Source organism: Alosa pseudoharengus, unplaced genomic scaffold, assembly GCF_046254945.1.
Source record: "Alosa pseudoharengus isolate Yale_2024_CS ecotype anadromous, Long Island Sound unplaced genomic scaffold, YU_APseudo_1.1 YU_APseudo_1.1_scf_11, whole genome shotgun sequence".
Lineage (NCBI taxonomy): Eukaryota > Metazoa > Chordata > Actinopteri > Clupeiformes > Clupeidae > Alosa > Alosa pseudoharengus.
This window is the reverse complement of record NW_027468576.1, coordinates 24,579,672-24,593,962: the sequence shown is the minus strand read 5'-3', so window position 1 is coordinate 24,593,962 and position 14,291 is coordinate 24,579,672. Positions and strand designations below refer to the sequence as shown.

Sequence of the window (14,291 nt, the reverse complement as noted above, 5' to 3'; positions counted from 1 at the left end):
TTTTCTGTGAAGCCGCCATTCAGCAAGATGCCAGCGGAGGAGGGCGGGTTCAGGGGGAGGTCAAGGCAAGCAGGAAGAACTCTTGGCTTGACAGGCCCTCGGTAGTTTCTTGGCCTGCACTGACTGTGCCCCCCACCCCCAACCAACCAAAGCTGCCTGCCACCCCCCACCCCCCTCCACACACACACACACACACACACACACACACACACACACACACATCTCTATTCCTGTGAAGCATGTTGTGTCAAATAAGGAGAACCAGCGTGGCTTTTGTTTTGACACGTTTTACACGCCGCATTTACTCCCATCGCCATCCCCAAGCCAAAGCAGAGCAGAAACAGGAGAGAGTTTTCAAAGACACTGTGTGTAAATGTGTATGTGTGTGTGTGTGTGTGTGTTTCACCATGAACACTTTTTCAACAGCATCATGTGACTTGGAGATGGAGATGAGGGCAGCTCTCAGTACGCACCCAAGCATTTCACACGTATTTAATCGATAATATCAAGAATGTAACACCCCCCCAACCCCCCCAAAACAAAAAAACGAATGTGGAGGGGCAAAAAAAGCGAGCTAGACTGTTTCCCTGTTTCCCTTCCAGAGTGAGTGAGCCTATTTGGCGTGGCTGAGGGACGAGGGCGAGATAAGAGTGTGGGTAAGTGGTGAGCCGTGTTGTCCTTGGACTCCGTGCCATGCAGGGCTCCTGCCCCTGCTGTCCGCTTCATTAGTAAAGATACCAAAACATATCGCAGCAAACGAGTGCGCGGGCCAAAAACACTCCCTCTCTCTCACACACACACACACACACACACACACACACACACACACACACACACAGACCGGCCAACAGCAGCTGCTGCTGCAGAGCAGACTTTACACCACAGAGCCAGACCAGAAAAAGAGGGAAGGAGGGAGAGAGAAAGAGGGAGGGAGAGTGAGAGGAGCCTAAGGATAGTGAGTGAACGAGAGAATATAGAGAAAGTGAGCAAGAGAGTGAGAAAGAGTGAGAGAGAGAGGGGGGGGTACAAAATGAGAGAGGATGAGAATGAGAGACAGAAACAACAGCAGACAGAATGGGAGGAGAGAGGAGAGGGAGAGAGAGAGAGAGAGAGGGGAGAAAGAGAGAAAGTGAGAGAGACAGAGAGCAGTACAGAGAGAGAAAGAGAGAGATTGTGGAGACAGAATGAGAGGAACTGGAGCAGAACCTGCCTTGTGTGTCAGTTCCAAAAAAAAAGAAAACGAGGAGTACTGTGCCTTTAAGAACAAATGCTGACTGGCTGCTCTGCCCCTCCACCCCACCCCCACCTCCCCTCCTCTCCCTCCTTCCTCCTGCCTCGCTCACTCAGCGCCACCCTCCCACCCTCCTCCTCTCCTCTCCTCCCCCTTTCCCTTTGCTCTGAGTGAAAGTGAAAAGCCCCGGCTTCTTATCTGAGCGTTTACAGCCAGGAGTTTGTAGGCTATTAGGCAGGTCTGGTGACAGAGAGGCAGACCTGACCCAGACTGGAGAGGGTGAAGGTCGAGGGGGGGGGGGGGGGGTAAGAGAGGGAGAGAGTGTGTGAGTGAGAGTGGGAGAGGGAAAGAGAGAGAAAGAGAGAGAGAGGAGAGGGAGGGAGGGAGAGAGAAAGAGAAAGAGGGAAAGTGTGTGACTGTGTGTATGTAAGAGAGAGAGAGAGAGAGAGAGAGAGAGACAGAGGGAAATATAGAGAGAGAGAAATGAGTGCCAGAGAAGAGCAGCTAAAGACTGGAGTGATTCTTGCTCTCTGGATCGTCTCCCTCCTGTTCTCATTCATGTCTCTCCAACAACCAGAGGCTAAGTTTAGCCCTCCAGACAAGCCCCTATCTGATCCACTTCAAAATGCTTTACACAGAATGTCACAGCTAACTGAATATAACAGTTTGCACAGGCACTTACGACTTACTTTTGCATGGATGTTTATTATTGACTTAAAGTTTATTTTCTGTGCTTTGCAAATTAACTATGACTCACAGTATACAGTATATTTGAAATGTTTTGCATACAGCTTAATGACTTAGTAACTTAATGCATATTTAAAGTGGATTGTCATACCTTGATGTCTCATTTACCATATATTATGATATAGTGGTAGTATATTTGCAAAGTAAATATTGTTTATATATTTATGTTGATTTAATCATTCGCATAGCCAAACAATGAGAGGATATCAGAATACCACTTCAATTATGAAAACCAAGGGAGACTGTAGTGATAGAGACTGTAGAGTCCCCGGAGGGGAAGTTGTGAGTTGTGAGCTGGTGGTGTTGGTGTGGGGTTATGGGTAATGTAGTGCATTGGGAGGGCTGGCACAGTGACATTGGACTGGGGTAGGTGGGGTTGTGGGTGGTGATGCTGAGTCACCCTGCTGCTGCAACCAGGCCGCAGCACAGTGTCCCGCTCACACCCCGCTCCCCTCTTCACCCACCTCCCGCGTTCAGCCTCCCGGCTCAGCTCTCACTCAGCCTCCATCATTCTGACACGCTGACCACTCCACTACAGCCATAAATACACCATAGCACTGCACCACTCAAACACACACTCATAGACTCACTCACACACTCATACAGAAAGAGAGAGAGAAACAGAGAGAGAAACTGATGGAGGAAGAGAGAGAGGTTGCACATCAACTTGCAGTTGTTGTGGGTGTGTGTGTGTGTGTGTGTGTGTGTGTGTGTGTGTGTGTGTGTGTGTGTGTGTGTGTGTGTGTGTATGTACGTACTGTAATAGGACTGAATATTTCACAGGGTAACTTGTGAGATTACACCAACCCAACCCATAATGATGCTATTATGCTATAATAATGATGCTATAATGCCAGTCAATTCAACTATATTTAGTGTGCTGTATTTAATCATAAATAAAATCCAAATGTATTAAAATATAACAACATCAGGTAGTTCTGTCAATGTCTGTTCAAGCCCTCGAACATAGCATGCTAAGACTGTAAGATTTCATATGGAAAGATAAAAAGAGATTGACCAGGAATGCTATGAGAAGCACACTCGCATACGAGGTTAGGAAAAGAGAACTCGCACACCAGTGAGAGGGAGGGACAACTAGCTTCACACAACATATACACACACACACACACACACACACACACGAGGAGTTACATAGAGCTAGTTTTAGCACTACAATGTAGATACTTAAAGGTTTAGGAAAGGAGAACACACACATCCATTAAGAGAGGAGGGAGAACTAGTTCTGTACACAGACACAAACCACATACATACACACAAACAAACACAGACACAGATGAAGTAGCGCTAGCTTTAGCTCCAGAGTGCTCCCAGCTCAACGGTGCCAGCCCTCCCCTGCCCCATCTGAGAGACTCTGTGCCAACCTCGTGGTCCGGTGGTGGTGGCAGGGGCACTGGCGGCTTCCAGAGGCAGGCCACGCATCAGCTGGCACCCAGCTTTGCCCGCTAACTACCAGACTGCACCCTTTTATACAACACTGTAAATTTTAACACATCGCCAAGGTTGGCGTCTGGAAGCCACGCTCATTTAAAATGATTTACACCGACAAGGACTTGGTTGGGCCACATTCTTTCGTTTTTCGGCATTCTGTCTCTCACTCGCTCTCTCTGCTATATCCTTCCATTCTACCTGTCTCTCAGTCTAGCTTTCTTTCTTGCTGCTGCTGTTTCTGTCCCTCTTGTTAAGTTGTGCTCTGGCAGCAGCCTGTCAAAACTGTTTAACAGTAAAACTCTTATTTTAAAAAGGTCAGTGGCCACAGTCTCTACTATGTGACCGGATGTACAGCTATAATAATACTCCTGGCCTCGCTAACAAAGGCCCTGACTCAGCAGCTTTCACTAAGCACTTAGCATCCTTGCTATGAATGTACATTAGGAACCAGACCAGTGACCAGCCACAGCTGCGCTGCGACTAACTATTTGTTTTGGACGCGCTCAAGTCACAGATGGCTAAAGAGAGGATGGGTGGGGGGGGACTGTTTCCTTGCCAGAAAAGAAATTAACAAAGATAGTAGTCATCTCATCGACTCACAAAGACATACAGTCATCTGAGGACATGCTGCAGAAGGATCATCTATCTCAGTCAATAATAATCTGTCATTTCATGCCACGCACAAGACTGCACATTTACCTCACCGATGACTCAAAAATTACGCAACATATCAACTTGCACAAAAATAAGGTCATTCCTAAATGTTAAAGATGATGACAAGACCAGGTCTACTCACTCACTGGCTCGCCCCCAAATGCTACAAGTAATGTCACTGGCTCAAAAACAATAATCTATTCCACTGACGTGATCAGTGATCAGTGATCAGAGATCAGTGATTGTCTTACTCAGAAACATCCTTTTTATCTCTGTGAGCTCACTCGACAACAACATCACAAACAAGTCTCGCTCATCAGACATGAAAAGGCAGCGTGACAAGACAGGAGGGGGAGGAGGGGGGGGGGGGGGGCGTCTGACTCACCTCTCTCCTGCACGAAGTAGGCCAGGTAGAGGTCCAGCTCCTTGACGGAGACGCTGATGTGCCGCGGCTGCACACACAGGATGGGGTTTGCGCAGTGGCCACCCTTGACCAACCGCTCACCGTCTGTGCTCTCCAGCGGGATGCCCTTGAAGAGGATGACCATGACCAGGTCCAGGCGCCACACCTTGTCGGCCTGCCGCAGGCAGTCGATGCGCCGCATCTTGCCCTTCTGGTCGGGGTTGGACAGCACACAGCAGGGTGCCTTCTTGCCCGTGATGGTCAGCACAAAGTCCTCACGGCACTCGGGCCGGATGTCCTTGCGCAACTTGGCCAGCAGGCGCGAGGCCCACTTCTGCTTCACCTCGGGCTTCTCGCCGAGCAGCTCGTCCTTGACCGCGCGCTCCTCGTCCTTGGTCATGCGCTTCTCGTGCTTCTTGAAGTACTTGCGCTTGCGCGCCTGCAGGTTGAACCAGGTGTAGGCGAAGGCACGCACATGCGGCAGTAGGGCCTCGATGAACGGATGAAACTCATCCTGCAAAAGAAACAAGAAGGAAACGAAAGGGTTAGACATTACTTAATGTGACTGAGTTAATCATACGCCACACAGTAGACCACCAGAGACAATCAACCGCAGCTGCAGAATGAGTTGCATAACAACGGAAAGTCTGATTTAAAGGCCACAAACAGCACAATTCCAATTAATTATATCAGGGACTTTACCAAACAACGCAGGACTCCACCACATTTGGTCAACTGTCAGTCTCAATCAGTGCTGGATATTTTCACTGAATAGTTACGTCAAGAAAATTCCACCATAGACTACAATCTGTTCTGCTTTCTATTTCAACAACCCAGTGTGTGTAAATAAGACAAGCTTTAAAAAATTGACCAAAATATCCATGGGCCAAAACGGATACAGCACTGGAAGACTTCACATGAAATCCACATGTGTGTGTATAATGGGATTAACCAAACATACATGGTGCTCCTAAAATAAAAGACAGTTGCATAAATAGCGGCTCATTGTGTCCCATCTTGGAGTAACACCCCTAAACACACACAGCAATCATTTATCCAATTAAGTTTTGTTGACTATTTTCCCTCTTAGTGGTGACAGCTCAACAACAACAGTACACATCTGTGCGCCTTTGAGGCAAGCCACAGTTTCTTAACTGTTTAGGGCACCATAATTCTGTAACATTCATTTAGAATTGCTAATTACTTCCATATTCATCCATGCTAGAACACCACTGCAGAACTGCCATACTTGATCATAAATGCCACTTTAAATCCATGTGCTCATAAACTAGGCAAAAGCGCACGCCACGGTCAAAAAAGGACCTAAGGCACTGAGGTTGCATACAGTGTGTGTGCGTGTGTGTGTGGGTCTGCTTTGTGTGCATGAAGGGAAAGGGGGACAGATCATTCCTCCAGAAAACTCTGCGGTAATAATCGCTCCAGATATTTCCACATATTCCACGAGCGAGCAGGGGATCTGCGGGCGCCGCTTTCATTTTTGGGGGCCTCGGCGTAATTAAACGCAGCAAGCCGACACGGTAAGAAGTCTCCGAGCAAGGCGGGTCGGGGGGGGTCACTTTCTTTTTTAGAAGCATCCTTCTGGCAGCGTACATTTTGCATGGTGTCATGGAGGAGTTGAACAGCCTGGACCACAGGGGTGTGATTTTGGCGGTGGTTGTGGGGAGATAGATGGGTTGGGGGGGGTCAGTGGTGTAAGCGATGGTGACGACGAGGGAGAGAGAGAGAGAGAGCAAGCGAGCAACCCGCGAGCCTGCCAGTGCGGTCTAATTGGACATGACTGAGGCACACTGCAGATCTCATGCAATAAACAGTCTGAGCTGTTCTCAGCAGCACAACATTTTAAACGCTTCCAGCTGTCCCAGGACCAGGGCTGCCGGCTAGGCTGGCCTTGCCGCGTGCGCACAACAACGGATTTAGGTAAACCTTTAAAGTTCACCCCCCCTCTCATTCCTCCCCACGCAATACTTTCACTCTGTCACGAATAAACCGAACATGCTCTGTTTTTTGTACTTGAAAATTGACACCACTGTTTGCCGGGGTAAAAAGAGGACACCTCTGAACCTCCATACCCCTAAGCACCCCCCGCCCCCCGTTTCCCCTTTCCCAATACAAACACAAATGTACTCACATAAATATACACTTGCTACCTGCAGCTATCTAATATTATAAAACTATTATTCAGCGACTACCTTTCACTCGACTAAGTTACATTGTTTGAGAACAATGGCACCTCTGAGATTTTGCAATCAGCAACTGAAGTTTTATCGGTCAGCACACACACACACAGCACTCTCATGAACAGGGCAAGAAGAGCACATAGGCCTCATCTCCCAGAGCAGGAAACCAGATTTTCACGTCTATTTTTGCACTGGAGCAACGGCCGAGCCATAATGTGTTTATATTTCCAGTGACTTCAACTCTGTGCTGGAGGAAGAAGTTCAAAAGAAAAACATTGTGCTGTAATTCTGAGGTCGACAGACTGTTGTCCTGCCCGGCCAAATGTACAGTACACACAGAGATCTGTAATCAGTGGCGGAAGAGGACCCACGGAGCCGCGATAGAGTTACAGTGTAAACTTTCCGAAGCTTACAGAAAGAAACGCGGCTGATAGAAACCAGAGATCCGGCCTGGTAAGGAGACAGAGACAATCCAAGCAGGCCTTTCGCGAATTTCCAAAGAAGCGGCGGCAAACTGAAAGGCCTTAACTGCCACTGGTGTCAAGGTCGGTCTCTTTTGATGTGGAGGCAGTGCTTAGAGGAGTGTTATGCCAAAAATAAAGTTTTTTTTTTCTGCAGTCTGAGTCGACGGCCAAACTAGTACTTTTAATTTAAGTGACACTTGCCCCAGTGAGAAACTCAGTACCTCTTCTCACTGCATATATGTTGTCTTAAGCCTTAAAAGACGTCCGACATGTAAACTTGCGTGCATTTTGAAAAGAGCCGATTCTTACAGACAGCTGTCCATACATGTTCCTCAGCCATGTAGTGAGAGAGAGAGAGAGAGAGATTGACTCTCATTACACATACAGTACAGCGCTCACTTATGCACCAACCACTCCCGAGGCAAAAATAAACATTAATTAGGCTCTCGTTTGCTGGCGGGCAAGCCGTGTTTTTGAAAAGCGCTTCCACGGCAGTCGAAGTTGAACTCCAGACCTGTGCACCGGACTTTTGACGTATTCTAGAATCCTCCTGTGCACATATAGTCACCAATTTCCAGCTTTATTACGCTTCCACTGTTTTCATAGCCCCCCCCCACCCCAACCAAACCACCATCTACTGCTTCCATCTGTGGAAACCAACAGTTTTACGGGCGTCTACAGACAGGCCATGCAAAAGCCTATCCTGTTCCCACCTGCGAGCCTTGCCTATCGGCACCGTCGTTCAACATAAATCACATGCTCCCTCTACGGCCGTTACGGCTGCTTCTCGAGACTCGGAGTCTGACAAAGGGATCAGGAACCAAGCTGCACCCATTTATCTTCAAATGGAATAAGGCTTTGCCTTCGAGCTTGTTTACTTCACTAACATAAAGATGAAGAGGGGGAAGAGGAGGAGGAGGAGTGGAGGGGGGAAAAAGGGAGTTGTGTGTGAGAGCCAAACAGTAAAGGATCTGAGAGGCTCAGTGAGCGCCCCCCCCCCCCCCCCCCCCCCCCCCCCGCCAACCCCCCCTCCTCCCATCTCCCTCTCTCCCTTTTCCATATTAGGCCTGGACACACTCCAGTGGAATGCTCTGCTTTTCCTACAATCAAAATCAAAAGCGCGCCTTGACTCGGGACCTGTTTATACATTAACTGTACGAGTGTAATTGATAAACACAGAGGCGATGAATGGCCCCAGTGTGCCACGTGGACTGGGGATCTTTGATCGGACCGAGGACCAGCAGCGGGCAGGTCTGCTGGGCTATCAGCCCCTGGCACGTGTTCCGCTGGCTGGGCACCACCCCCGAGACTCTGGATGCAGGCTAATGGAGTGTCCTGAGAAAACCCAGGGCCAGCCGGACGACTCGTGCATATGGAGAAAGGGAAAAAGACATGGCCTTCGCAGCTGTATTTATGCAGTAATTGAATCATTTTGTTATTGCTGGGTCCAGGGAGATGTGTTTTTATTCCCGTTGGTTGCCGGGATACCATTTTTATTATGTCTTAAACAGAGAATGTAATTTCTTCACAAATCTTTTTCCAAACCGAGCGGACTTGGGGGGAGGGGAGGAGCCGCACTGGAGGAGGAGGCATGACAGAATGGGTTAGTTGTGGTGGAGACACATTGTGTCGCCATAGTGACACCCCTGTCACCCGCGCAAGGCACTTGAGCTCTGCTTGGAGCCCTACGCAAGCACGGAAAAGTTTGCATGAAAAAAGGGTGTGTGAAACTTTTTTTTTCTCAATGCATCATTTTAAAAAACCCAACTAATCCCACAGCAGACATCTTAAAATGTAACTTATTTTAAATGATCTGGCTATTTGAGCTCCCTGTGAATGGAAAACTGCAAAGCAGAAGGATACAGTATTTCCAATGCCATGTGTTCTCTGCCTGGCCCTAAGAGACAAACAGAGTGTGTGAGAGAGAGAGAGAGAGAGAGAGAGAGAGAGAGAGAGAGAGTGAGAGAAAGAATGGGAGAGAGAGAGAGAGAAAGAATGGGAGAGAGAGACAGAGCTGCATGCCAGAGGAACGAAAATGTTACAGAGTTCTGGAATCCTGCAGCGCCACTATTAATCGAGAATGCCATTCTGAGCTCTAATGGCAGAACTCCCCGCCCTTCCTGAACGGTTCCTCTGCAGCTGCCAAAGACGCTAGACACACACCGCCCCGATAACAGCTGACACGGTTTCACTGAATTCTCCCCTTCTCCTTGCCTACTCTCTCTCTCTTTGTCTCTTTCTCTCTCTGTCTGTCTCTCTTTCTCTCTCCCTCCCTGAGCTGGTTGAAGGTAAGAGAATGCAGAAAACAGCTGAGTGCGACCAGCTGAAAAATGCCCTCCACTATCGACAACATGCCATGCATCTGCAGCCTGCCAAGCCAACTGCAACAGACTCACAGAATATGGCGCCAAATTTGTTTCCCTTTCTCCCCTCCCTCTCTTTCCCTCAGACAGCGAAATAACAGAGCACATTCTGACCGACCTTTCTAAACACTGATTCAAAAACAGCAACTTCTAGACCACATGAGAACAATTATTTGTGGAAAAGCTACTAGTTTGCATCCAAAAGGCAAGCTCATACATGCTCTGTTGAGCTACGCACAAAGGGGAAAGATCTGGGGAGACACATTTGCACACAATGGGCCGTTAGACTGTGATAAGTGCTGGACTCGAATATGACTAACACCGGATACTGTACTTCTAGGATGAAACACTTCCTCTTCTAGGAAAAGGTTTTATCTACTTAAGTAAATTGAATTCAAAAGCGTACAAACAAAAAAATCAGGCGACACAGTTATGACCAACACAAGGGCAAAAAGTTCAAACAGAGAGCACGTGCTGGGGACTCTCCATCCCTCAGTGGCTCTTCCCCTGTCCTTCACACTCCACTGACCCACCTGAGAGGGGTGGGCTGAGAGCAGGACATTGCCCAGGAACAGAGGGGGGGGGGCTGGATGGGTTTCCCAGTGGGGATGGATTAAGGGGGCAAGTGCAGCACACCCAGCAGCTGCTGGCTGCTTTCCCCTTTCCCTCGTCCCAGAGAAGAGGAAGATGAGGAAGAGGAGGAAGAGAAGGAAGAGGAAGAAGGTGGGTAGGGCTCTGCAGGCACGCTGAGTGAACTGAAGTGGGTCAAAGGGAATGTGGTGTTGACTTCCAGCAGTGAGTCATCCTGCCTCACCACAGCATTAGTGCTGAGTCAGCATTCAGCCACGCACCATGACAATGGGGGGTGGGGGGTGGGGTGGCATGGGGGGTTGTGGAGTGTGGTGGACGGAGTGAGGGGGGGCGGAAGCAATCTCTGCACTACACCAGGAAAGCCGAGCAGGAGGCGGGAACACTGCAGTGTTGGAGTTTAGCTCAGGGCATTACTCCTTCCCTCCCTCTCTCTGCTTTTATTTCCCTGCTCGCTCTCTCTATTGCTCCACTCTTTTATTTCACTGCTCTCTCTCTCTCTCTCTATCGCTCCACTCTATCTGTGCGAGCAGTGCGGAGCATTGATTTTACAGCGTCTGCAATCTCCCTCTGCAACCTGAGTCCCGTAGTGCACCAAACACTACTTCACTGACAGCTATGTTAATGAAAGCGTTTTCGGAGTTCATTCACGTTAATTGTCCCGCAAACACCCCTTATAGTCAGACCCTGGCGGCTCGGTGCGTGTTTTAGTTTTTATGTCTACACACCACCAGCTCGCAAAAAATCTAGACAGAATAGTCAATAAACAAGCTCTTTTTTTTGAAAAGAGCGTGCTTCTTTATGCCTTTAACAAAAGACTTTTTCATAGAGCATTAATTTGAAACAATACGGGATAAATACCGTTGGTTTTTCCCATCCAGAGAGTGCGGTGAGGCTTAGTTTGAGTATTGTTTGGGGTGCATGTAGGGCCCAGCCTACTGAAATGGATCAGCATAATCAACCTGGCTCCAATCCCCGAGCAACAATTAGCACTTTATAGCGGCGCTGCCTTTATGAGGTCTATACATACTACGCACTGCCCTTGCATGTGTGTGTGTGTGTGTGTGTGTGTGTTTGTGTGTGTGTGTGTTTGTGTGTGTGTGTGTGCTTTGACACAGGCATCCTGTGTTTGGGGATCTAAAGGGGAGGGGGCACAGGGGGGGGGGGTAGAGGAGGAGAAGGAGGGGTTGTCTGCACCATTAAAAGATCAATGAGTGTAACGTGGGAAAAGGGAAAGTAAGGTGAAGGAGGTGTGTGACTGCTTGTTTGTGGGAGTGTGAATGCTTGTTTCTATGTATGCATATGTGTGTGTGTGCATGCGTGCCTGCCTTTGTGAGACACACATGTGAAGTTGGATAGATGGTGTCTCTCACGGCTTGTTCTTAGGGTCTCATCCCCTCGCATCGTCACAAGAAGAGCAGCTTTGTTGTAAAAAACGTTCCCATACATGACATCATTCATGTGAGCTTAGGGAGCAAACCGATTTACAAGTGAAAACCTTTGTTTCTCCAAAGTCTCTCCAAAGTCTACAACGGCTTTAAGCAATCTGAAAATCGCAATCTTCCTTACATGGGCCTATCAAATCCTGCACATCCTGCTTGGTCCCTGACATTTTGACTTTTATAACGTCTGTAGAATGATTCATCCCCTACAGTCCAACGCGGACGATCCCCCAGGGTCTGCGCTGAAGGTTTGTGCTGCGGGTTTTAATGTTTGTTTTGCAGCGTCAGCCCAGTTCTGGGCTGTGAGGACATCATGCAGCTGAAAGGGGCTCTGCGGATGGGCTCATACTAATGAACACATCCTCAGACTGACTCAAGACTGGGTCCCCGATGGGAGCTGGTCATGGGCCGCATCTGAGGTGCGTCCAAAATAGCCAAAGAAGGCAAACGTTCGCAAACGTTTTTCAAATTTCAAATAGTTTTTTTTGTTTGCTTACCGTTCACTGTGTGAACATTTGCGAACACACACATGGTTGGTTTAATGGTTTGATGGTTTGAAGGAGGCAGGGTTAGGATCTCAATTTAACAATTTAGTATGTTCACAAAACAACGTTCAAAGAAATTTGCCTTTTGAATTTGAACCCACCTCTATCAGCTGTCATCGGTGCTATGCACTCCAGCACTATTTTGCCCATTTATGTTCATTTGTTTGCATATATTTTATATCTGTTCTGTGTGATTCAGATTAATTCAGAATAACGAAAGATTATTTATGTTAGAGTTCTTGGTCTTACTATAACAGAAGGCCTGTGTTGACTGAAAGCAAGATACCAAGATGGTGCTGGAAACCCCATATTCACAGTAGAATGAAATATAACACCTGACGTCTGGTGTCTTGATATTTGTGAGTAAGGCTTCCCCTCTCAACACACACATACACAGACACACACACACACACGCACACACACAGAGTTTCACAATACAGTTTGACCACAGTATCTTCAGTGTGGGAGCAGTTCAACTGATATCTAACAGTGAAACTGACAGTGCTGCCAGCGCTGATCACAGGTGCAGGTGTTAGCCTGTTGGAACAACGACAGTAATACATTTGATAAATTGATCCGTGCAGCATAACAGAAAAACGAGACGGGAAACATTGCCTGAAATCAATACAAATTCCACACGCCCCATGTCCCCTCATCCTTCTTCTTCTCCCTTTTCCCTGCCTCTTTTCTGGCTTTCTCTTCAGCTTTCCATCAAGTGAAAACCCCAGAGCGAGCCTCTGAGAGTGAGGGGTGTGTGATGGGTAGGGTTGGGTGGAGGTGCGGGTGAGGGAGAGGCTGTGGCAGAGGCGGTGGGGGTGGGTGGGGGGTCAACTCAGGCAGTGAGGTCTTTTGAAAACGGCAAAAGAACCACACTTGAGCCGTGTCCTCGGCCAGTGGAGGACAAAGCGCGTCCATTATGAGGGATTAAACGGATTGCCTGGTCGAATGGGCAGACGCCCGTGACCTCCCACAGGGGCCCGCCGCTGGTGGGGCAGGCGCTCTGGGAGGCCGTGATCCCGCTCCTCCTCATCCCCCACCCCCCAGCCCCACCCTCGCTCTAGCTTAAGCCTGGCTCAGGGTCCACTCGCCATCTCAATGCCTGCAGGTTGCCGGGGTTGCGACCTCGCACACACTCACAATTACTTCTGAGGCTGCGCACACACACACACTCATAATAGGCCACAGGCGACGGTCTCGCGGACAGCATAGAAGAGCACCCCCCCCCGCGCGCGCGCGCAGTGGAGATCTGTCGATTCACGATCGCAGGCTGACTAACCCGAATTAGAGCCACTGTGGCAATTCGCCGCTGACTGGTCCTCTCACAAACGCCCGCACAACTTCGGCACAACGGCAGGCATGTGCAGAACACATGCACGCACTGTCTTCCCATTCCCAGTCGGGGCCTGTGTTGTGGTGCAATGTCAACATTAATATGGCGGCCATTATTTCAGCGGTCCTATAAGTTTATTTATGAATGAAAACACATCTGGTGAGAGTTAAAATAAACGGCCCCTCCTTCGTGGTCTCTGCCCGGAAGGTCACATTGGCTGTTATCGCATCGGGTCAGGCTGAAAATTGATACGCTGGTGCTGAAACTGTAATATGGAAATAAAGGGGATAGTCATGCAAATAAATAAATAAAGGGCTCAATAAAACAACAAGCTGCTGTGGCCCTGTAAATACCAGTGCACCACGGCCCATCAATAACTGTCAGGGGAGAGAGGAGTGAGAGGCAGGCTGAGGGCGTGTGTACACGTCAGGCCTTCCCATGTGAAAGTGATGGCAAACAAAGATGTTACCTCGGCTAACCCCTGTACTGCAGTGGTCTCCAAGCGCGCTCACACGCATACACACACACAAATACAGTGCATACGTAGGCATGGAAATTAAAATACACAGCCGTATTCACACATGCCATACAAAAATTGTGCTGAAAATGTAGGCTATATTATGTACGCAATTCTCAAAAAGACAAGCAGTATACATTTTATTTCTACTTGCCCCAAATCATTTTCTATCCTAGTCTGTTTATTGTACCTGATAGAATAATAACCATTCAGCACTACCTTCCACAATGATTTGCGGCTGATTTATTTTCAATCATGTTGATAGCTTGGAGCTGGTAAGCCGTGGTATTGTGACAGTGAGAGCTTGCTATCTGTCATCCCATCTTAATCCCCCCCAATCACCATGCACGGGCAGAGGAG

The 14,291-nt window shown here is 48.5% G+C and overlaps 1 protein-coding gene across 5 annotated transcripts in view; it reads right to left on the bottom strand.

Annotated features, from left to right (window-relative positions):
• Positions 1 to 14,291, bottom strand: part of nfic (nuclear factor I/C) — a 107,665-nt gene that overhangs the window by 76,558 nt on the left and 16,816 nt on the right. For all 5 annotated transcript variants that reach the window (XM_076278535.1, XM_076278534.1, XM_076278536.1 and 2 more), the window contains exon 2: positions 4,467 to 4,998. In XM_076278535.1, the coding sequence (XP_076134650.1) occupies positions 4,467 to 4,998 (532 nt within the window). The remainder of the gene's footprint in view (positions 1 to 4,466; positions 4,999 to 14,291) is intronic.